This window comes from Ailuropoda melanoleuca, chromosome 8, assembly GCF_002007445.2.
Source record: "Ailuropoda melanoleuca isolate Jingjing chromosome 8, ASM200744v2, whole genome shotgun sequence".
In the NCBI taxonomy this organism is placed as follows: domain Eukaryota; kingdom Metazoa; phylum Chordata; class Mammalia; order Carnivora; family Ursidae; genus Ailuropoda; species Ailuropoda melanoleuca.
The window spans coordinates 89,294,618-89,319,785 of NC_048225.1; the positions used below are offsets into that span (position 1 = coordinate 89,294,618).

The 25,168-nt window shown below is 53.1% G+C and overlaps 1 protein-coding gene across 1 annotated transcript in view; it reads right to left on the bottom strand.

The window, feature by feature from the left end:
• LHX4 (LIM homeobox 4) overlaps positions 1-24,486 on the bottom strand; it is a 44,876-nt gene extending 20,390 nt beyond the window's left edge. The window contains exons 1-2 of the mRNA XM_002920796.4: positions 24,156-24,486; positions 7,726-7,897 (exon numbers count right to left, since the gene is read on the bottom strand). Coding sequence (XP_002920842.1) covers positions 7,726-7,897; positions 24,156-24,231 — 248 coding nt within the window. The 5' untranslated portion in view covers positions 24,232-24,486. The remainder of the gene's footprint in view (positions 1-7,725; positions 7,898-24,155) is intronic.
• Between the last annotated feature and the right edge of the window lie 682 nt (positions 24,487-25,168).

The following is a 25,168-nucleotide window of genomic DNA, read 5'->3' on the forward strand; positions in this document are numbered from 1 at the left end:
CACCCAGTGCACAAGAGCCACCTGGGACATCCGCTTCAAAGCAGAAGAGCCACCCGTGACCCCCGATTCCAGGCCCAGAGTCCGCACATTCAGCAAGGCCCCTTGAAGGCTCCCGTGCAGCTGTGACGTGGCCACTCAGAGAAGCCCCAAGCAGCAGATGTTCTCAGAGCTCCTGGCATCCGCGGGGGGCTGGCTGGTTCTTGAGTCCCTCAAGACCTCAATGGTGGTGTGGCAGGCATTGTGACAGGCAGCGGCAGGGACATTCAGGGACAGAGGTCCTAGCCAACGCCTCCCGCCAGACTGACCTGCTACGCTGACACCGCGCTCCCACCACAGGGCCGCATGCCACTCAAGCAGGCCTTCCGGGGGCAGACGCCCAGGAGCCAGAGCCCCAAGCCAGACACTGGCCCCTCGTGTGTGCCCCAGGGCCAGAGGACCCTCAGGAAGGGATCACAGCTGGTGAGTGCTGGGCAGGGAGTTTCGGGAGGCCTGACAGGGAGAAGCTTCCAGCGGCACAGAGGGGTGGTGACGGGCTGAGAGAGGGCACAGGCAAGGGGGGGCAGAAAGAAAGAGCATATGGGAGCTGGGGGCCATGACTAAACGCCTGGGAAGGAGGTGGTTGAGCCCCAGCAGTGAAGGGACCAGGCACGACCGCTGCTGGCCGGTGTGTTTTCCTGGGATAAGAGGCAGCTCCACACGTCCCTCTCCGACGGCACCCACGTCCCTCTGCTTGGGGACCCGCTTCCATGGCCCAGATGCCATCCGACTCCCAGTGTGATTTGCAACCACCTTGTTCCAAACAGATTCCCCAAGGCCGAAAAGTCTCTGGGATGCAGGTCCCACAGATGTCAGGAGGTCCTAGCCCCAGGCTGGGCTCCAGGAGGGGGGGCTGGCACAGCTGAAGTGGGGCCTCCGGGGCGGGCAGACAGATAAGCCTCGGACTCATCACGGCCTCAGCTACAGCTTCGGGTCCCAGGGGGAGCTGCTCGGCTAAGTAATTGCTTCTACCTTGATTACAGCCCTTCGCAGACAACGGCGGGCCTGGTCCCACCAGCGCGTTAGACTCTTACAGATGTCCACATGCACAGACACTATCTAGACCATCTGATCGTTACCTTAAAACGTTTAATTTGCTTAGTGAGGGAATTAGACTATAAACTATTCAAAAATTATGGAAAGTCACACGTCAAAGAGACCCTCCCCATGAAGTTTCTCTAAGCACATTTTGCTAGAGAGAAAGAATGTGTGTATCCACATGCAGGTAATGGGGAGGCTAACAGGTGTGTAGTTTCCAGAGATAACATTAGCTTGACCAGAACCTGGCCCCAGACTGGACCAGCAGCCAACCCTAGACCTGAAGTGGCCTCTTCCTAGGGAGACAGAGTAAAAGCTGGCTAGAGGCAGCCACACAAGCACCAGCTAGGACCCTGGCAAGAGGCGGGGCCCCCCCCCCCCCGGGAAGTGAGGGTTGCGGGCTGCAGGCACAGCCCAGAGCTCTGGACCACACAGGGAGGGATGGCATCCTGTGGGGAGAACTCATGGCGGCTCCTCGCCCCACCCCCACACCGACAGAGCTGGTTGTTCTGATCACCGGACCCGACATGGCCACTGGACACAGGCCACCCCTCCCACCACCGCAGGACCCCTGCCTCGTCTGCAGCCTTTTGTAGCCTCTGCTCCCAGGAACCTCCTCTCCTTTTCTCTCTTCCCTACATGCATCCACCATCCTGACCTTAATGAAAAGAGCCCCTAATAATGACGACAAGCAAGCACTTCTTCACCTTACTCAATCCTCAGTTAGCCCAGGAAAGTAATGTTTATTCCCGTCCCTCTTTAGAGGCAGGAGACTGAGGTTCAGGCGTCAAATGCCCCCAGGTCACACAGAGCCTGGATTCAAACCCAGAGCCTGCTCCCTCTGGGAAGTCCACCTCGCAGGAAGGCTGAGCGCGAGCCTCTGCGCATATTCCCTGATTTCCTGTGGGCATCTGCCCGGCTGAGGGATGGAGGCCCTGGTCACCAGAGCGATGGTGGGGCCAAGGTCACTAGAGAAGGCCAGGCCGGAGCCAGCGAAACCACCCTGCATCCAGGCCAAACGCAGAGCATGCTGGAGCTGAAACAGGCTGTTCTGAACTGCGGGGATAAATCAGCATCTCCCGGGCTCCCAAGGACGCTGCTTACCTGCCCTTGGCTGACAGCCTCGCTCTCTGCCTGGAGATAGACTGGCTGGGGGAGGGGCGCCGGGAGGCACGGTGCTCCGGGCCTGGCTGGGGAGCAGCCCACACAGCTCCCCGCTGACAAGCGGCGAGGGGGCCTTCTCTCCCACCGGGTCCCCAGCACTGACCATCGCTGCCCACCACTGCCACAGTGTAGACGAAGGCCTCAGGCAGGGAGACACCCCCAGAGACACAGGAAGTTTAGACAGGAACCCCCTGGAGTGGCAGTCACTCTCAGAATGCCTTCAACTCTCCCTTCCAGTCCCCCTGTGGCAGGCCAGCACATAGCCCTGGTGACGCAAGCCTGGAATGTTCTGGAAAGCTGTGCTTTACCTAAACGCTGCTCTCTCTTTGACCCTGGAGTCGTGTTTGTTTTCAGATTGTAATCACTGCTGGTCTGTTTCCCAAATCTTCATGCAAATCCCCGTGGCATCTTCAGCCCCAGCAGACTGAAGTGTGCCCTCCCAACTCTGCCAGACTACCCTCCTCCCCCACTCTGACGTTAAATGTCATCTCAACAGGAAGGTCTCAAAGCTGGGGGCTGGGAGCCGGGAGGAGGAAGGCCAGGAGAAGCCAGCACAGCCCTTGCCTGGAGGGAGAGCTCTGACAGCCTGGCCCTCCAGGGCTGCAGGTCAAGTGGCCACAGTCAGGGCCAGAAACCCAGAGACAGTGATCAAGCAGCCAGCATCCAGCTGGACATCGTTGACACGCTATTTCCTTCCCATTTCACAACAACTCTGCAGGCTACAATGAGCGCCTTGCAGCAGATAAGGCAGTGACGTTCCAAAAGTCCTAGTCACTTGTTTGCTGACAAACAGCTAGTTCAAGACAGGACAGGAATTCAACTGAGCACCGTCTGGGTTCACCAAACCACTCTGTTCATAAAATAACTCCCTTTTGTGAAATGTTCCTGTGTCCAGGTCTTCTAAAGCAGGCACCATCAACATTCTCACTTTTTCTGAAGAGGACACGAGTTCAGAGATGTTAAGGAACTTACTAAAGGGCGCTCAGCTGATGCTGACAGAGCCAGTTCCTGGACCAGTTCCTGCAGCAGAGAACCTGTGCTAGTCACTGCGCTCCAGAGTAAGGGAGCTGCCAGGCTCCTCCCGGGACCGGGTCAGCAGTGAGGAGGGCACCCAGAAGCTCTACTCCCAGACTCCTGCCCTCCCCAGGCCCTTGGCAAGGAGATGGGAGACCTGAGACATGCGGGACACACAGTCCAGAAAGGACCTGCTTAGCAAATGCCACACAAGGAGTCGTTGGCTCCTCAGGGTGTGATTCAATTATAATAGCTTTGGAACCGCTGCGTTAGTCAACTCACGGCCTCTTCTCTCCGTCTCAGAATTTTATTTCCTCTGGAGAAAGGCAGCCAAACACCCAAGAGGCAAAACCAACGAACAACAGCAAAGATCAGCCAAAGTTACTGGGCAAGATAGAATTCAACAGCTCTGAGAGAAAAATGCAACAACCACAGAGTACAACCTTCCAATACCTCTTTGCCTGCGCACACATCAACATCGCCCTCTGCTGTCAGCCGCCAGTATTACCGCGTCTCGGGGGCTGAAGGCTGGTGGAAGGCTGACCTCTCCCCACCTCTGAGGTATTACACAGCTCCGGCGGGGCACCCTTCCCGTTACAGTTTTGATTCACAAAACTTCACACAGAATAAAGGATACCCCTTAGATTTGTGCAAAGCAGTGGCTCTGCCCTTCGTTATGGGCAAAGAGATTTAAAATACTGATCCCGAAACTTCTCACCAGAGAGATCAGTGAGGTCTATGCCCTTCTGAGCAGGACTATGGGGCAGGTATCAGAAAAAGGCAGCGATTTTTCTTTCTTTTTTCTTCTTCTTCAAGGAGCATAGAGAAGAGAGTCTCCCTGGCTTTGACCAGGCCTCTCCCAAATCCCACAGCTGAAAGCCTTCTGAGGAGAAGCACCTGCCTTCCCTCTCACAAGGCTGCCAGAAGGGACCCCTGCAGCCCCTTGTGGGCCAAGGGAGGGACTTGGGGTTCCAGTGACGGCTCTGCCCCTCCAGCCCTGCCTTGTGGTCTCTCTGCTCACGTGTCCCCTACTGTGCCATCTGAAAGCAGGTGCCTGGTAACGTTTAGTGAACAGTCAGGAGGAACAGACCACCAGCTCTGTGGCCAAGTTACAGCCTGAGCCCGAAGTGGGCAGCGGTTCCCAAGACCCCTGGAGGTGGAAGGTGAACCAGTCTGACCCTGGAGGACTGACTGTCTCTGTGTCCTCCCCAAGAACTGTGACTTGCTCGACCAAGTAGCCATGGTCCCAAAGAGCTGTGTGTGGCCTGCGGGGGATCCAAGTGTCCTCCCTGGGGGCTTCAGGGCGGCCCAATCTTCGGGTCTGAGTGGGCCTCCGTTCACGGCAGGCAGAATCACCTCAGCCTTCAATTTCTCTCCACATTCCCTCTCATCACAGAGTTAGGACCTGGACTCCGCCCGGAATGTTCAGCAGGCCCCCCTACTTCACAAAAGGACCCGACCCTGAGGGTGGGTCATTTTATGAAGCAGCGTGGTCCTGTGGGACAAGGAGAGTGACTGTGGGTAGATCACGGGCCTGGGGAGCCTAGGTGGCTCCGTGGGTTGTGTGTCCGACTCTTGACTTTGGCTCAGGTCATGATGTCCGTGTGGTGGGATCGAGCCCCCCTGCATGGGGCTCCGTGCTCAGTGGTGAGTCTGCTGGAGATTCTCTCCCCCACCTCCTTCTGCCCCTCCGCTCACTCGCACTCTGCCTCTAAAAGAAATAAATACATCTTTAAATAAATAAATAAGTCAGTCAGTCAGTCAGTCACAGGCCTGCGGATTTCCCAGGCAGCCTGGGCCTCCACCACTCACAGGACAGCGCATGAGGGACAGAAGGAATGGCCACCAAACACGCCGTAAGTTCACTGTGGGATCTATTCTTCGTTGCATCAAAGCCAGCAACAGCCTGTGGGCAAGGCCAAGGGCGTGTGCCATGACCAGGACAGATAAACGCATACCTAATAAACCTTCCCTCGAGCCAACACGGAAGCTCGAACAGGTGCAGGAGGGGTGAGCAAAAATAAGGCAACTCACGCTGAGTCACCGGGACAGAGAAGAGGCAGGGTGCCCACCCGCGGAAGAGCTGGACTCACAGCCATGAGAGAACAGACATCATCCCTGGAGGACAAACTAGCCTGGGTCAGGGCCTGCCTGGAAAAGGGGGCAATTAGCTGGGGGGCATCAGGTATCCAGGAAAGTGGTAAGGAGGACTAGAAAGGAGCTGGGGTATGGGGAGGAAGGCTCTGATAGCACGGTGCATCTGGAATATTCTGTAAGCAGGCAGGGCCTCCTGAAGGGGCTGGGGGTCAGGGTCAGCTGTGAGGTTGGATGCTGGTCTGGTGGGGAGGCATGTGGGCTAGAGGAGGTGGGAGATTTGTCACAGGGTTACTGCTGAGCAATGCCCCAGAAGGATCCAAATGAGGGCCATGACACAGGGAAGCTACAGTGGCAGGAGGTCAGGGCACTGGCCTGAGTGAGTAACTGTCACTGTTACTTCTGGTCTTGGGCTGATGGCTCATAGGCCTGTGCTAATCCTTCCCTAGCCTGCACTCCAGGCCTCTTCTGGTCTAAAGGGACCCCTTTACTTACCACTTCTCCCAAACCCAAACCTACACTTGAGCTGCCACCTCCTCCCTTTCCCAAACCCAGAGCCAGCTGGTCAAGGTCCAAACCCCAGGGAGGGGCTCAAAGGAGCCTCTCCGGTGTCAGAACCAGTGGTCTGAGCCAGGGACATCTCAGCACCCACCCTGCTCCCAGATGGGCAAGAAGGCCATGCCCCCGGAGCTCACTGAGGCTTCCCAAAGGTACAGAGACAAACGGGAGGAGGATGGTGTACAGACCCTGGAAAGCAGCTGACACAGCCCCAAGGCCAGGAACGCCCCCCTGAGTCCTCTTGCTCCTACACACACACACACACACACACACACACACACACACACACACTGAAATTCATGCCATGCAGGGGCCAGTAAGAGCTGCCGTGCTGCTTGGCCAGGGCATCACTGAAAAACGAGTAACTAATAACTCTTGCTGCCCGCTGAGAAAGGATGTGGGTGGAGGGGATAGAACTGTGTAAATACTAGAATACAGGAAACAGGGCAAGGTTCAGAGGGGAGAGAGCAAAAGGAAGATAGGGAGAAAGACCGAGACGACAAGCCAAAGGCCTGGCCCTCCGTGAGAACCATCAAGAATTTGTTGGACGTGCCTGTGTGCCCACCGCCCCTGCCCTCAGGTGGCATACAGGCACAGATGTACACACACACACACACACACGTGCACGCACACATGCTCACACACGCACACAGGGAGAAAGTGGTGCGTTTTTGGCCAAAGTGTGATGGTGACCCTGAGTGTTGCCTTCTCAGCATAAGCCATGGAGGAGAGGAAGCCCCAGCAGAAACCAAATTCATCTTTAATGTGCTTTTCAACTCATATTGAACTAAAGAAATTTGGGAATCCTCAGAAATTCAAATCACTGAATTTAAACCTTGGGAGGATTAGGGAGACACATGTTCTGTCTCCAGGACGGGCTTTTCTCCCCATGTCCCCTCCTTTTGTACAGAACACACAGCCTCTGAAGGACGCCCGCCCCCTCGCTGAGGCTTGCTAATTTGTGCCAAACGTTTGCAGGCTTTGACAAGCCTCCCCAACAGTCCGGACCCCTCGCGCAGCCCTCGGGCCACCCCCAAGGGGCTCTGTGTCACTGCCAGACAACTCCCTCCTGTTCTTGGCGTCACTGCTGCCAGCTGGTCCAAGTGAGCTAAGGCATCAGCCTAAGTGCCTCGGGTAATAGGTTCCGGGAGAAAAGTCCCAGACTAAATGCCACAGAAAATAAATTCTAGGAAGTCCCCTCACCGTGACCAACAGGATTGTGGCTGATGGATCCAACCCCAGAATGAATTGAGGACAGTCTTCAAAGCTAACGCTCAGGTGTCAGGCATTATCCTAAGGACTTTACACATACTGATTCATTCAAAGCTCGTAACAACGCTACAAGGTAGGAACTCTTATTACCAGGCCCATTTTATAGATAAGCAACCCAAGGCAGAGAGAAGTGACCAACTCAAGAGCACACAGCTAATAAATGGTTCAAACCCAGTCGGGGTCTGGGCTCTTAACCATCCCAAGAAACTGCCTCTTTGTCATATTTTCTTTGAAAGCAATGACACTAACAGAGCCTGGCTTGACCCGGACCACCAGCCACTCTCCCAAGCGTCTGGGGCCCCACAGCAGCCACAGAGACTCCTCTAGATTCGGGGTATGAACCTCAAAGCACCCACTCTGAAAGTGGCAGCAGTGAGACAGCCAAGTGTCCTGAGGCAGGATTTATGGGACTCCTGTGTCAGCCCCCCTGTAGAAATTTCACTCCCGCCCTCTGCCACCAGCTCCCCCCTTCTCCCACCTCACTTCCAGGGGAGAGGCAGAGACAGACCAGGGCGTGGGGAGGGAGGCGGCACCGGGGTTTGGACTTACTTGAAGAAGTCTTCCTTGCAGTAGACGCTCCCGGCCCTGGAGAAGCACCTGTCAGCCAGCTGCATCTGGCAGTCCGCACACTTGAGGCAAGAGCTGTGCCAGTGTCTGTCCAGGACCTTCAGGATGAACTTGTCCAGGATATGCTGGTTGCAGCCAGCGCACTGAGGGATCTCTGTGGGTAGAGGAGAGAAAGGCAGAGTGAGCCTTCCACACGGCACTGCTCACCAGACCAGAGCCTGCGTGGATGCCTTCCCAGTCTTCACAATTCCCTTCCCACGGGAGGAAAAGGATATAACCCAAACTCCTTCGGGCTGCCACAGAGAATCATGTGGGTTATATGCTGCACAGAGGCTGCTGGTCCAGGGGGCAGGTCCAGGAACTGAAATCCAATCCACCCTGTGTCTCCCACTAGGAGGTGGAATTTTTAAGGGGCAGGAATAGTGTTCCTTTTGCAGCTTTGTATCCTGGAGGCCTAGCACCATGCCTGGCACACACGAGTAGCTCCAGAGATGTTTATCACTGAATAAATACTTGATCACATCCTCTCCAAGAAGTTCATCTTGAAACAGTTCACCAGTTTCTCCTGTGCACTCCAAAATACCAGCACAAGTAGGAACACCAAATCTCTCAGGAATCATCCGTGTTTCTTGATTCATATCATGTTTGTTGGTGTGATATAATTTAAAAGTGTTAATGTAAGGGAATTAGCCTCAAAGCACTGGGGGGAAATTTTGAACACATCTAAATCTACGTAGAAAGAAAGCTCAAGTACTAGGTCCTGGATGTATATTAGCTCATACCTGTAGACAGGCTATTGTGACCCTCACCACATGACATCACTAGTGTTGGACACACACGCATGTCAGTGTTGCGCCCACGAAACCCCAAGCCCAGCCTGTTCCCGTTATGGCCCTGGCAGCCACCAACACGTGCCTGAAAGTCACACCCACTAGATGCCTTGCTCTTTGACCCCATTCTCAGACCAAAATGCCCCCATGAAAGCTACCAGGAACCACACTGAGGCAGATCCGCGTGGGTCTGGATACTGGTTACCTATTCCCTGTGCATACAGAATTTTTTTCTATCTCAAAACTTTTCCGGGGGCGCTTGGGTGGCTCAGTCGGTTGGGTGTCTGTCTTGGGCTCAGGTCATGATCTCAGAGACTCTGAATCCCAGCATCGGGCTCCCTCCTTGGTAGGGAGTCTGCTNCTGCTTCTTCCCCCCCCCCCCCCCCCCCCCCGCTTGTGCTCTCTCTCTGTTTCACTCTCTCTCTCTCTCAAATAAATAAAATCTTTAAAAAAAATTTTTTTCCTCCTTGACAAAGAAAATGTTCAACCAATTAGTTACCGAGTTCCCTGCCAAACAGTTCCGATGTGCCCAGCAAAGTACTAAGCACACAACAGCAATAGGATTTCCATCAAATAAGGGGAAATGAGTAGGACACAGGGTAAGACCATGGATTCTAGAGCCAGCCTGCCTGGGTTTGAATCCTGGCTCTGCTTTTTAACCTTCACCAAATTACTTCGCCACTCTCTGCCCCTGTTAATACGGGGTGCGGGGGTGTGATGACAATAGTACCCGGTACGATTTTTGTGAAGAGTAATTGAATCAATAGAGGTAAGAGTGAGCCAGTATACAGTAGATGCTCAATAAAGGTTTGCTCTTATTAGGGGATAACTGCAGTAACCAGGTGTTGATATAGTGCTGTTGTGGCTGAGGGGAAGGAAAGTTAGGGACAGCGTTCATGGACTTGATCTCATTGGGCCCTCCCAGGAATCCCTGCATAGATGTCGGGACCCTCCCGCAGAGGCTCAGAGAGCGCCCCACACCAACAGGGCAGCTCCGCCAGGGCTGGGGGCATGCCTGTCTGCCTGCAGGTAGTGCTCCCTCGACTGCAACTACACCCCTGCCTCTCTCGGGGTCTATCAGGACTGGCATCCCTGGAGCGGCAGGGAAGGGGAGGGGAGCAGGGGGCCTTAGCCCTGGACAGATCTGGAGACTTAGAGAGGAGACTCTGAGGAGTGAGGGGTGACTCATCAGGGGCTCCTGCAGTGTGACAGGCCAGCNCGGGGGGGGGGGGCGGAAGGGGGACAACTCTTGTAAAGAAGGTCATTAAGGGCAAGGGGCGCGCGGTTCTCCTGCCCCTGTTTGCGTTTGGAGCGGTCGAGGCTGCTGAGCCAGGGGCTTGAGGAAGGAGGTGCGGAGCAGGATGGCGTTAGCATCGCTCCGGCACCGCTCTGCAAGGGAGGGGAGAGAAGACCGAGGCCCCCCGCGCGGGGCAGCGGCCGGCGCCCCAGGGCAGAGCAGCGGAGCCCGTGCCCACCAGCGGCGGGGGGCCCGTTCCTGGTGCCACCGTCTGCCCGCGGAGCCCCTCCCCGCGGGCCCTCGAGGACGAGGCGACACGGCCCTCTAGGGGCGTCTTTGTGTGAGCCGGCGGCCCGAGGCCCCGGGCCGGGTACCTGGACGCTCGGTGACCCTTGGAGAAGCCGGCCCGAGAGCCGCGGTGCCCGAGCGGGGCGTGCGCCAGCCCGCTGCCTCCCGCACCCCACCCCGCTGCGGGGCCAGAGGGCGCTGATTCCCACCTAATTGTTGTCTGGCCCGGCCTCCGGGGGAAATACGGCTATATTTCTCCTCCCAGCCGCAAATGCAGGGGGATGAGGGCGAGGATGTGTGCTCATAAAATTTATTTTGAGCAGGGTAGCTACCGGGAGCCTTAATATGATGAGTATTCAAGAGAGAATACATTAAGGCTAATGTATGCAGGGGAGGGTAGGATGCAGAGTTCTGGAGACAACATCACGCTTAGGAACAGCACTAAAAGCAGACAGACAAGCCATTTCAGCCTCCAGCTTGCAGGGATGCTTCCTGCTGGGTCCGTTGGCTGGCGCTGCCCAAACTTGGGCTTCTCTGAGGCCTTGGGACCAAACGGAAGTCCTCGAGTTCAGCAAAAATGTGAGGGACATTCTAAGGGCACTTTTTAAGTTAAAAAATAAAAACTTTCACACTGTATTTCAATGTAGATTTTGATGGGGGGTGGCATTTTTAAAAACAAAGATAACATAGAAATGATTTGGGAGATCCATTATATACCAATAATGGTAAAACCAGATGTCAAGAGCCTGTTATGAACTCTGCCAGGTCCTGGATGTATACTAGCTCAATAATCTGTACCACTTGGTGAGGGAAGTGTTCTTATCCCCATTGTAGAGATAAGAAAACTGAGCTTGGAGATGGGAAGCCAAGTGCCTGAGGTCCCACAATGGGGGAGTTGGGATTTGAACCAAGAGCCTATGCTTAAGGTAGGTTAACCCCACCTGAAAGCTGGAGGGATCTGGACGTGCCTCACCAGGCTGGCTCTACCTCTGTCATTTCATGGAGGGGAGGTGGAGGGAAGAGGTAGCCTCAAAGCTGCTCTGCATACAGTGACAAGGGAGTAGATGAGCCACTGGCCTCTTGTGCTCCGTAACAATTGGGCAAATGGAAATGTTTGAGACATGCATTTGGATCCTGTAGACAGAGTGTGCATGTGTTGTATGGGATGGACACCTAACGCCCAGACCGGGGTGGGAAGAAGAAGCCCCTGTCCTGCTGGTCCCCTCCCCCCAGCTGCAAGATGCCAGCTTGTTGATGGCATTTGTCAAGTTCAGATTCATCCCTGCCTGTGAGGGGGTGGAGACCAGTGAACTCAGATCCCACACTTCAGGTGACAGCACTCCATGTAATTATTTTGATTAGTGTGAAATATAAGCTATCTAGAAATTTTTCCAGGAGCAATGGCATAAGCCTCTTTTTCAAACTACAATAAATTATTATTTTTAAATTCAGAGATCCTGAACAGGACAGAGGTTGTATAGGTCTCCTACCTGAAATAAAGTTGTAACAAAAATTTCCAAGGAGCCAGAAGATCTCCAAAGTCTCTAATCACAAGATTCCACTTTAAAGACTGGAATTTAACCCGACCCTGGGAGTCACTAAGACAGAATTTAACCTCTAAACTCAGTTTCTGATGAGGTGTCATTTCACTTAAAATGAAAATCTTTATCTTATCTGCACACAAAGGTTCTTTGGTGATGTTCTTTGGTGATGGAGAGTAAGCTCAGCCATGAAAAGACAGCAAAGCCCATAGAAGAGCCAAGGAATCTGGGGAGATGTTGGGTCACAGGGTACAATGCACTCCCCATCGGCAGGACACCGAGGCTTCTGTGAGTCCCGCAGAGTGACGTGGCTCAAAGAACAGACCTAAGCACGGTGAGAGCAACTGCATAGGCAGGGAGGCTCTCTTGGACACGTCCCAAGACACCCACACTCACACAAACACACAGTCAGACAAACCCACATATTCACACATACTTAATACACACACAGACCTAGAACACACACACATATACATGCTAACACACATAGAGAGACACACACACAATCACAAATAAACCAAAATACACCGAGACACACAAGAAGGCACCCACATAATACCACAGTCACACAGACATACACACGTTTGCACACACTCATACACTTGTAAAGCACACACTCATAGGTACACAAGCACACATATACCTCAGTACTTACACTCACACATGCACACACACATCCTCACACACAGGCTGAGGTAACACCACTCTGGAAAAAAGCCAATCCTTCTGAAGCCGGCTCCATCTCTGAAAAGGAAGCCATCTCTGAAGGAGGGAGCTGTCCAACCCGGGAGCCCTGGGGAAGTGAGCACTGAGTGCTATAGAAAGCTAGGGGGAAGGGAAACATTTTGTTCAAATACTCTTTGGAAAAACTACTGGGAGAATTTGAATGTTTTCAGTTCTACTTAGAGTTTAGATCTTCAAATCTTTAGGTCTGCCAAATTGTTTATACTAAATCCCAGATCAGAGTCTGATAGACCTGGGTTCAGATTTCAGTCTACCACATACACGATGTCAGACAAATTGCTTAACTTCTTTGAGCCTTAGTTTTCTGATCTGTAAAACAGAGGTGGTAACACCGGTCTCTCAGGGTGGACATGTGATCACATCAGACGAGTATAAGATGCCCAGCCCCATAATGCCAGTGCCCAGCTCAATGGTAGCTCCCTTTCTACTCTCCATGACCAGTCACCAACAAGATGAATTTATATATTTAAAGTATATTCAATATACTTTAATATATTATGTTTCCTTATTTCCCAATATAATTTCCCCCTCCCTCACTGACCTCCCCCAACACACACACAAAACACTCAAAACTCTCCTCCATCCTCCCCTTTCTAATCAGCATAATCCCAGAATATGCATAGCAGCTAATGTAACATTACAAGGTTAAGTCTTTTTGGAACAGAGAAATCTGGCAGACTGTTTCCTCCACAGAATGCAGGCAAATTTGCCAGACCTTGGTCCCCTCCCCCATATGTGATTAGTGAGAATGGGGAAGGGGTGGGTTAGGACCACCAACCAGCTGACGTCACTTCACTTTTGCTGTAATGTATTCAGGTAAGAGTGGATTGAGTTCATATTAACCATTGAGGATTCTAGTATTTTTGGGGGGAGGTCTATAAATGCCCAATGGAAAAGTAACTATTTCTTATTTGATGAGAAATGGCTAAAAACCTTTTTTTGCCTGTAGTCTTCTCTACCCCTTCATCAAGGAAGCTTACAAACCCATACCATGGTGCCTAGCCCTCCAATCACCTGAAATACTGCAGTGTGGGCACAAGGGGCTTAGTTTTCAGAGTGGTCCATCCAAAAATGGATTCCATTTTAAATCCCCAAATTCCTCCATTAGTGAAGTTTCAGAAAACTGGCAAGTAGAGGGGGTCAAAATGTCTGATGTGGTCTGTAGTAGACCAAATCACCCCCTCCATGCACACCCCTTCCCATGACATCTAAAAAAGTATTGTGTGTTTTTATTCCCCACTCGTGTTTCTTCATTTCCAAGTAACTGCTCTCAAGGAACCCGGGGGTCACCATGAAGCATTTCAGAGACGGTTTGTGTTTGTTTGTTTGATCGATTTTAATTCTTTGAAAAATGGTGTTTTCTATCTCTCTGGTCACAGAAGAGCAACAAGGTGAGGAAAACATTTTTTTTTCCCACTAAAGAGACTAAAACTAGAACCAACACACTTGGCAGTAACTTCTAAAATGTACTGAAGAAAAGTGCACCTTTCTGGGAAAATGTACTTGAATTTCCATATTTCTAATGGAATCCTAATGCTGATGAGTATTTTGGTATTTTTAAAACTAAGTTATTTCGTGTTATTAGAAATAATGTTCACTTAACCATGTCGTGAGATCAGATTAATATTTTGTAAAATTTGGACTTTGATGTGCCACCTTGGAGCCCCATGAGACCCTGCTTTTTAAATGCCTTTTGGACAGAGTTCCTCTTTTGGTTTCAGAATTTGACTGAACAGCCTCATGCCAACGACAAGGTTTTCCTTGCTTCTTTCAAGACAGAAGCCAGGGTCTATGTTCCAGTGCTCCGGGTGGGGTGGGCAGAACCCAGGACACTGACACTCCCGGGAGGTTTGGCCCCTCTTGGGACGCCCAGGAGCACTCCAGCCTGAGGGCAGCTCCTTCTGCAAGACGGGAGCCTTGGTCCTGGTCTTTAAGATTGCCAGCACTCTGAATTTTGTCGAAGACTTGCAAATCTGAAAGTTCTCTTACTCTTCTCTGCAACCTGTGAAAAGTGAGCCTCTACATTTAAAAGTGCTTCCCTGAAGGGTTCACAGTTGGGGGCCAAAGTGCGGCTGGAAGCTTCTTTTTTTGTCTGGGACAGGTTCTGGGGCTGACTGAAGACCAAGGCTTGGAACAGGGCTCAAGAAAGCCTGTGGCTTTCGCTCCAAACCCTTCTGCTGGTGACTTCACTTGAGAAGTAAGTAGTTTTGGAGCTCATCTTAAATAACATTTTGGCCAATATATGTTTCCCAAACTACATAATTTTATTTATTTAAGTTTCTTTACCGACTACAAACTGAAACAAGAAGCTAAGTGGGGCTTTGAGGAAACACATATACGATTGAAATATTGTGCAAAATATTGTTTTTCTTAGAATTCTCCATTCCTTCCCCCACATAAAAGGGGGAGAAAACCACAGGTTTCCCTGAGTAAGTAAGAAGGAAGCCGGTTTCAAAAAGGCAGGCTAGGGAAAGCCCTCTCGGTGGGTGTGGGGTGGGACTTACTGATTTAGTCTGGGAGTGACTAATTCTAAACTGTATCAACATATGGCCACAGGACATACCAAGCATGACACCGTGCCTGCTGAAAATCATACCTAGCTTCAGGAATTTCCAAGTCTAAGAATTATAACAGGTATAGTTAAAATTAAATTAATTAAAAGTTCTATTCCTGGATCTATATTTCACAAATAAAACTTTCCACTTCAAAGTCGCCACCATCACCACTGACAATAAAATCCTGTTTTCTGGTCCCAACTCCCCTTTTCAATCACCTGATCACTGTGGCTGAAGGCACCGGAACCGAGGACGGTTCATCTCTGCAGTCCACATACAGGGTGAGCCTGAGTCTCAGGATGTATTTTACACGAAAATCATCATCACTTTGTGTCTGGGTTTTCTCCTCCCTGGCTCTTTATTTTCCATCTCCCTACTAAGGACAATTCATTTTTATTGAACAATCTATAGCTTCTTTTTTCATATTTTTCCCTGTTCTAAACCCATGTATCTTGAAGACACCGTAACATAATTTTCCCAAATATTTTATACATTTCTTCATAACTTAGTAAGAATTGTCCCATAAGCAACATAACTGAAGCACAAAATTCCAATATTAATTCTTCAAAACTTAAGAAGAAAAGGTGCATGTGGTATTTTGTGATGGTGGTGAAGCATTAAATAGAGCCACACAAATCCTGGGAAAAGCTTAATTAAAAAAAAAAACCAGCACTGCATTTAAGGTAAATCTCTATTATATTTGCTTACTTACTTGAAAAATACATCAACCTACACGTCTCATCTAATTTCCAGTCTTTCCTAGTTTGTGTGTGTGTGTCTTGACGAATGATTAAAAACTAGAAAAAAAGTCAGAAAAGTCTTCTCATGTAAGAAATGACCGTTCCTAATGTTTTTTCCCCTCCACTCGTCCTTCAGAATCCTCTCCCCCACCAGATTCTATTTGTTTCCCTTCATGGTTCGGGGTCCCTGTGACAATCTCCTTTGTTCTTTTTTTGCTTAGGCAGCTCAAAAATATAGTAACCTTTTCAAGGTAAAGATCAAATCCAAAAGTATCCTGGAGACAACTTCAATGTTACCATTTGAAGGCTGAATTTGGACAACATTTTAATAGGAGTCCTGTAGTAAATAAAATACATAATGTAAATATGTATTTGCAGGTATAGGATTATCTTCTAGATTAAATATTGACACAGAATTAATGTTCTTTGGTAGGATATCGAATATTCTCAGTGATTGCAAATAAAACAGAAAGTCACCTTAAACAAATCCATGACAGTCTACGGAAATGCTGTAGACACATCTCTGTTTCCACCCCATCTTTGCATTTAATCACTGCTAACTCTCCACAATGGATTTTTCTGATATCTCATTCCGTAGCAATATTCCATATGTTTGGCAACCTCTCCCTCATAATGAGAAACTTTCAATTAATTTGGCTGCAAGTTTTGTCTCTATTAAACTATTCCCAGAACCCATCCCTTAACCCTCTAACACTATAATTAAAGTAAATTATACTTTAAAGGCATTTGGGGGTGAGATACCACAGTAAAACATCTGTGGCTAGACCCACACTGACGGAGGGAAGGGGGCTGAGGGATCCGAGAAAAGAAATCCGCCAAAATAACAACAGGACTTAGGACTGGCCTCCCAAGATGATTTTGCAATCCACCATTAATACAGTTAACCTGAAGTACATTTTCCAAGGGAGAATCAATTCCAATTTTGCCAATTAAACCCAACCCGTCCGCCTACTCCCAACAGCAGTGCCTCAAAATGGTTTATTTGTGCTCCATTTTGATCAGGGCTCCTGTAGAATTTAAGACCAAATAAATAAATAAATAAAAAGGCAAAATCTCACTGAGCATCTACTATAGATGACTTGTTTCCTACCACAGACAACAATAGCCCAGCTCCTGGGCAGCTTCTTCTGGCCTGGACCCAGAAACTGCCCTTCCTTCTAAGTCTCCAGAAAAAAAAAAAAAAAAAAAAAAAGGTGAGGGACCCCATCACCCTGCAGCCTGCCAAACAGTCGACCTCTAACAAAACCCCTGTGCTGTGAATTCGCGCAGGACCCCATGTGCTGCCTTACAAAGACCTCACAAAAGAAGGAGGTAAGAAGCAAGGAAGAAGAGAAAGAACGAGGATAGACATGTAAGCCACAGTGGAATTTTACGAACAGCAGTTTGCTCACATCTGTGTTGTGGACATTGTTAACACTCATTCCAGAAAGAGAGAAAAGGTAGAAAAAAAAATCACAGCCGGAAACCTGCCTTCCGCATCCCCACCATCTCCAAACCCAGCCTCTGGTGCTACCACAGCAAACGGTTGCTTGTCTGTCTCCAACCTTGCTTCCCAAAGTGGGTAGTACTATTCCTTTCGTCCTGTGTACAGCCAAACTGTTTCCTAATCTCTACCATTCCAAAGCTTCTCAGCTCTAAGCCTGATCAATTTCCCTAAATGAAAGCAGTGATAGAAGGTCCCTCCATCCAAGGCCACCAACCCTCCCCATCCACAGCTCTTCAATTTGGAGGAGACAAGTCTCCCAGCCAGAGAAATCCACCAAATATCCATCACTGCTGACCAAAACAAGAGGCTCAAAGCAGTCTTCTTAACAACCTGATAGAAAGGTTAGTCCCTGTTAACTAATTTTCCATCCCCGGAGGACTGCAGGTGCAGCCCTCCCTCCCCTTCCTCCAGGCCGGCCTCCTCAGCTCCGGGGTCCCTCTGGGTTCTGCCTGCTAATGCGGCGCTAAGTACTCACTAATTGACTGTAGCACACAGTGAAAGGGCACTAAATCCGAGGTAAATGGGAAGTTAGGACAATGGGAATATTTAGGACTTGAGGCTGTCTACACCTGGTCAGCCGGGGTCATCAGGTCGCTGTTCAAAACCCAAGACGCCCCTGTGGGCTGTTTTGTCTACTCCCTGGAAAGAAATTGCTTTGCCGGTTTCCTGCCTCCCTCGCCCCCACCTCACCTCCAGGAGGACTCGATTTTTAAAAATCGACCCTGGTATTTATTTGCAGTGGTGTAGGCGGTCTCCAAGACGTCTTGAGGACTCACGTTGCTCTAATCCCCTGAGCATTCAGCCAACATTCTTGCCTTAAACCCGCTTCGTTTCTGGCGTGTCAAGAGGGAGGCACACCTAGCATTTGGTCTTCCTTCAACTTCCTGACGCTGCGGGTTTTATCCCGCCCCGGCCTGGCTAGTCATTCCTTTCCTTCCTGATTAGTTCACCCTTCAGATCCCTTTAAAGGACATTCACTCTGCCGTCTAAAAAAAGTTAAAAAAAAAAAAAAAACCCAAAAACCAAAAAAGTCCCATCCTGGATGAATCCAACCTCTGAGCGCCACAAACCGAAGCCTGCGCTCCGTCCCCGACCGGCCGCGGCTTCCTCCACACGCAGGAGCAACCAGCGGCCGGCGCCTCCCCCGCGCACAGTGGCACCAACGACCTCCCCAGGTCGAATTTAATTTACTGCACCCGCTGCCCAGGTAGAGACCTCTTCTCTCTTGAGCCCGCCACGTTTCGAGCGCTCGTCGAGGTCCGCTAAGCGCTGGGAGCAGGGACGGGAGCCGAGGCTAGAACCCGGGGAGGGCGCGCGGGGTGCGCGGAGCGCGGGGACCCCGCTGGCTGCCTCCGGGATCCGTGCATGAGGAGCCTCTGCCCAAATGGGAAAGAAAAATGCTTTCCAAGCGTTAAAGTCCCGAAAGCCTTGTGACGCTGGCGTTGGGAGATTAGTTTTGTTTTCCCAAATGCTTGGCGAGAAATGGGTATGGGGAGAAAGAGAGGTTTCGGCCCGGCTTCCCTTGGCTGGACACGCTGTCGGCGTTCCCGCTTACCGCGCCTCTCCCCGCGGGGAAAGTCTCTGCCGACGCTCCAAAAGGGGCAGGAAGCGGGACCCAGGCTTGGCCGGTCCCCGCTCGCCGGGGCCGCTCCGGAGAGTAAGCCGAGAACCGGCAAGGTGGATGGAGGCGGGCAAGGGCAAAGGGCAAGGGCCGAGGCGCAGGAACCCTGAATGCGGCGCGCGCAGTGGACACAGAGGTCGCCCGCTCCTTGCACCCTTCGAGGGCCCGACCTCTACATCGGGCGGCGGGACGCGGTGTGCGCAAAGCCGGCTCTCCCAGATGGGCCTTCCTGTCCGCACTCGTCTCCACTGGCAAGCCCTCAACAGCCGGGGCACGCGTTGAGCCAGCGCACAGCACCCGCAGGTGCGCCGCAAACGCCTGTGGAGGGAATTCATCGCCAGCTCGCTGGGCCACCCAGACCTGCGCCTACTCGCGGCGCTGAGGAGCTCTGCCCCTGTCGCGCGGGGGTCACGCAGGTCGCGCTCCCGGACCCAAGGCCGCCGCTCCCGCCCAGCCGCGCCTGGCCCTGGTTTTCCACGAGCCCGCACGGCGGCAGCCAAGCGAGGAAACAGCTCGAATTGGGTCCTGCTTCCTCTTCTCAGTCCCGACTTTCCCTCCTTCCCGGGCACTGGGGACCGCTCAGTGCAGACCTCCGCCCCTCACCCGCCCCGACAGCCCGCTCCTTGTCCGGGTCAAATCGTTAATTCCGCTCCCTCCGCGCACCGGGGCCGCGCCCTGCCAAGGAGGGCTTCCCTCCCCCTCGCCGCCCTCTTTGAACAAGACAGTGGAACGCGAAAGGTCGGAGCCCGCTCGCCCCTCGGGCGCCCTCGGCCACTCGGCTCCGCAACGAGGCGCAGCCGTGGTCACCCCGGTTCCTCCAAATTCCCCTCCGGGTGGGGCGAAGCTCTGGCTCGAGGCTGGGGTGGGATCCTCCAGGTGAGGGAATCTGAATCCCCAATCCGTGAGGCCAGAATCTGCCGGCGGGGATGGCCACCAGTCTGACCTTTAAAAGTTGGCTCGCGCCTGACAATATTTTTGTGACGCGGGGAAGGTGCCCGGGGCTGCTATCTGAATTTCTGTATCGGAATCTGAATCAATCAATATCTCTCTGTTTCTCCATATATATAATATATGGAGATATATATATATATATAATAAATTTTTTTCCTTGTTTTTCTTTCCCACACCACCAGAAAAGGCAGGAATGGAAAGAAGCTAGAATCGCTGCTCCAGAGTTTGAGAGAACTCCTGGCCCGGGAAATGAGTCCGTTCCACCCCTTAAGAAATAGTCTGCAAGAAGGATGATAAAGTCAGGAACGAGGACTCTGACACAACGGGTGCTGGAAGATTTACCCCAAGCACCCGCAGGAGCCCGGGAAGAGAAGAAAGTGTAGTGAGGCATCCTAGAGAAGTTCTTCACCCAGATCCTACCACATAAGAGATCAAATACCTTTTACTCACAGCTTCGGGGTTAGCTGCAAGAAGTAGATATTTTAGGAGATAAGGGTGGGATGGGAGATGCCCTGGAAATGTTCCCCATTTATCACTCCCTGCCTGTACCCGGCGGGTGGCTCCTTTCTGCTGCCAGGCTTGGCCAGCCCTCCAGCCAGCAACCTGGGGGCCCTCGGTGCCCGGAGAAACTACATGGGAGATAGGCCAAAACCGAGGGCAAGGGGCGGATAAAACGCCCACCTCCCTGCACGTCCCTCACTGTTCTGAGTCGTCCTGGCGTGCAAAAGAGGCCAGTGGGGCGAGATGCGTGGGGAAACCAATGAGTTCAGGGAGGAGGAAGGTTCAGTTTGAGGGAGGATGGGGAGGCGATGGTCCACTCCAACGCTGCCCTCCGGTCGGAACTGAGAGAATTCGGACCTGGCGTTTCTACAGCCCAGAAGCAGATGGTGGGGAAGACCCAAGCAGAAGCAGGTTGCGGCCAGAATGAGAGCGACACCTGCGATCCTAGATCCTAATCGTAGGCCAGGTAGCTGAGACCCTAAAGCCAGCTTTAGGACAAGGTCCCTTTCTTTTTTTTTTTTTTTTAAGATTTTATTTATTCATTTGACAGAGAGAGAGACAGCCAGCGAGAGAGGGAACACAAGCAGGGGGGAGTGGGAGAGGAAGAAGCAGGCTCCCAGCAGAGAAGCCTGATGTGGGGCTCGATCCCATAACGCCAGGATCACGCCCTGAGCCGAAGGCAGACACTTAACGACTGAGCCACCCAGGCGCCCCTAGGACAAGGTCCCTTTCTGAACCTATCCACCTAGCCAGAAACAAAACCACCCAAGGCCCTGGACTCATGCCGGACATGACCTTCACCCATGCTGGAAGTGAACCTCGAGGGTGCAGCCTCACATAAACAGCGTTCCTGCCACACAGAGCAAGGAGCTGGGGGTTTTGAGTTCCTTAGAACTCTGGTCCCACCGACCAGAGGCAGGAGCTGGGCTGCCCAGCAACCCCTCTAAGGTTTAAGGGGGTAGGCTCTACCTCCCTACCCCAGGTTGCTCTCCCAATCACTCCCAGACTCCTGCAGCCCCATTCTTCTCCATCTTCCTGCCCCAGGCTGATGCCCCTCAAACAGATGAAAATCCTCAAGCTTGTCTTGAGAAGACGAGCGGAGCGTGGGCCCCATCGGGCGGCCCGGAGCCATCGGAGCAGGGAGGCTCTCATCAGCCCTGCAAGCAGAAGGACGGCGACCACGCTGACAAGTGGGCCTTGGAGCCAACAGTGGTGGGATGTGGGCGTCAGAGAGAAGGAATAAGCCCGCCAAAAGAGAATTTATTACACCACTTGGTTAACGTCTTCCTTAAGGGAGAGCACGTCAACCACCCCCAAAAGAATATTCTGACTGCCTCCGAAACAAACTGGATTCAAACTGCTAAAATGCCAGGGCACCAGAGGGACCCAGGTTGGGGGATCCCTACATTTGTGACCCAAAGGGCTCCATCTGTGGTGGCTCAGGGTAAAGAAACCAAATACACCTGTGTGTGTGCCCCAGGGAGGGGAGTGATGGGGGGCAACTCAAACCTTCCAGTTGTGGGGTTGGAAGAACTGCTGCCGGAGAGCCTTTCTGTTGTCTCCTCTCTCCCAAGGTTTAAACACCCACAGGCCTGGGATGATCCTTCTTCTTCCCTGAGGTCTAAGGGCATATCCCCACCCCCACCCCCACAGATGTTGTTCCGCCTGTGGACCCCATGCTCCAGAAGAGAGAATGGTGGTGTGTAAGTGTGTGAGGGGACCACACCCCACCTATGCCCAGTTCCCTGTACCAACAGGTAATGGCCAGCAGCCACGTCTGCTGGAAGGGGATGAGTATGTTCCATGCACACCTCCCCCCCAAAAAAGCTGGACTCTAAGTCTTCAAGGATTGGGCCCCTCAATTCTGGCCACTGCTTCCTTCAACAGGCCCCAGAACCAGGGCAAGACAAAAGGAAGGGCCGACCAGCCCCTCCTAGTTCGCCATTGCCTCTGCTGGGCAGCCCTGGGATGAGAGTCCCATTTTCTATTTCATTGAGTTCTCCACAGTTGGAACCCAGACTCGAGCCCCGGTGAACCGTAGCTCTGAAGGCAAGTTCTAGGCATTTTAGGCAATCGAGTTCCTGACGTGGAAATCAAAGTTGTCTCCGAGTAAGAGAAACATAAAGTGAGACCATCTAAGAGAATGTGCTGAACATCCCCAGGAAAGGCTGTCAGAGAGAAGCGCACTGCCCTTCTTTGCGGTCCTGACAGGCCACCTACGGACCACAACTATTAAAGCACAGACGTACTGGGTAACAAGGACACGGAGTCACACACGCGCCTTCCGCCCACTCACACGCTCCCCTCGCGCACTCAGAACTACAATCCGTCTAAGGACTTGGAGCTCCTTTGCCAGGGTCTGTGTTTCTGTTTCTGCAGGGGCTGAGAACCTACTCCCTCCTTGCCCGTGTGTGGTGGGGTGGGGGCAGTAAGGGCAGCGGCGAACACCCAGAGCCTTCTACAGACACATCTAGGTCAGCAGGAAACTTCCCAAGACGTGGTGCAGACGTGGAACTGTTTGCCAACAGTTAAGAGGAAAAGACACAAAGGATAACTGCAGGATATAGTCAGATAACAACCTACACAGGTTTGGGTGAAGCTCTTCTCTTCCAGTTCCTTCTCAAAAACTTCCCAGCGAAGCCCAGGACACACACTCTCCAACCTGCCCTTTGAAGTATGGCCCAGGGAGAATCCATGCCGCGGAGAGCAGCCGTGCGTCCTCCTAGTTCGTAGGTAGACACCATTATTTTATTTGCTTAAAATAAACCTCGAGGACGGAGCTACTGCTCCACTAAAGAAATCGCGGTCGGAAGCACAGTCCCTTGGCAAGCGGAGTGAGGGAACCTTTCCCTCTCCACGGTGCGCAGGGGTGTTCCGCAGAGCCCGCGAGCCTGTAGGGAGGACTCACTAGGCGCCCGCCGTGCGCGCGTGATGCCCCGGGACCTGTTCCTGCCTCCGCACAGATTCTCCACCGAAGACTCTGGGAGTGCGGGACAGAGACAGATTCCCTCCGGGGAAACGAGCGCGCACACCCTAACACACGCAGAGACCTGGATATAAACACGCCTCGAGCTCCCGCAGTCTTGCTAATATCGGGCGCGGGAAAGAAAAGTGGGTGGGCGAGCAAAGCTCCCAAATACCCTATGGGCATCCTGTGTGTCTCTCCTGCTTTGTCCAAGCCGCCCGGAAAGTATGTCCTCGCGTGCGCAAAGGCTATACCCCGAGTTCACAACTTCGTCCCGGCGCTTCTCCCTCCCCTGCATTCCTCAGCTAGCTGGAACACGGCGAGTCGACTTCCTCACTGGAAGCAGGCAGTCCCCAGCGGCGCAGGCTGCGGGCGCCGCGGGCAGCAGCGGCTGAGGACGCACCAGGCGCGCACGCCCAGTGCGCGGGGACAGAGCGTGTGGCCTGGGCTTCTGCGCCGCCAGCCCCGGGGGCGGGGGACGCGCTCTCCAACTTCCCGCCAGCTGGGGTGAAGTTGAACTAGCGGTACTTCCAGCTTTGATCGTAACCCCAGAAGGGAGGATGATTTACCGGGACCACCCAGTCCTCAGGCCTGGCCTGCAGTTCGTTCCCATGGTGTCCCCAAATAGCACTCTCCCAACGCTCCTAGAAAAGCCATGGGCTGGAGATGCGGGGTTCGGTACCCTCGGCTGGCCTCGAGCACGATCGGGAGGCTTTCACTTTTGGCCCCAAAAGCCAAGAGCCAGGCCCTTTCAACGCACTCTGGCCAGTGCCCCTGCCCTGTGACCGCCTCTGCGCCGGGGCCGGCGGCCCCTCGCCCCGCCCGGCCCCTCCGGTCCAGGCTACACGCAGCGTCCGACCCGCCCCGTACCCGCCAAGGCTGCTGGTTGTCTTGTTATCAAATTAAATCAGCGAGAAAGGGGGGTGTCTTACGTTGCATCGGCACACCAAGCATCTCCGGGAGCCCCTTGACAGCCCCCTCCGTGGGGACAGCTGCGCTCTGCATCATCTTGGAGCGAGAGCCAGGGAGTCGCAGTCTACGGAGATCTCTTGCTCTCTCGCTTAAGCTGGATTCAGAAATTTGAAAATAATAATAAAGACCCAACCAGGCCGCCGAAGTCACGGTGGAAGCCGGACGGACCTCCGCCTCTCCGGGAGGATTCCACAGGCTGGCTGGCCCCCTCCCCCCGCCAGTCCTCAGTCTGTTTCAAATCCCTTTGATCTCGCTCTCCGGGGTAGGTGCACATCCCGGGTTGAGGAGACGCTGTTGCTGCAGCTCTGGCTTTTTTCCCCTCCTCCTTCCCCCGCCCGCTTCTCTCCCCCTCCCCCTCCACCCTTCGCGTGCCGGCCGCCCGGGAGGCCGCGGTCACCCAGGCATTTTGATTCATTCACACTGCAGGAACGGCCGTGACGTCGCTTTCCGCAGGGAGGCCCGCCCTTCAGCCAATCCCCACACCCGGCAGCGGGCCGCGGACCCCGGCCGGAGTGGGGGGTCCAGGCGCCGGGAGTGTGGAGGGCCGCGCATGGGGGCGGGGCCGCACAGAACAGGGCGGGGCCTCGCGGGACGTAGTCCCCCACCCCGGCCCTGAGCTCCACCGTGCGGGCTCGCGCCCCGGGTATAAATACTGCGGCCGGCTCGGCCCCGGCAGCAGGTGCTCCTGGACGGCGGAGCCCCGGGCTTGCGTGTTTCCGCCAGTCCTGAGGGAGTTTCGGACCTGGTCGGCGGCTCATGTCCCCATTGCCCCTCCATTCGGACCAAGGGATGGGGAAGGGCGTGGCAGACCCTCCGAAGGCCCGGGCCGCACGGCAGAGTCTTCCGCTCGCGCGCTCTCGGTCCCGGGCTTCTCTCTGCCTGGGACTTCATCCTCCATCCTCCAGCTCCTCCTCCTCTTCTCCCCTGGCCAATTTCTCTCCCGCCGGCGCTTCTCAGCCCTTGCTCTGTCTGC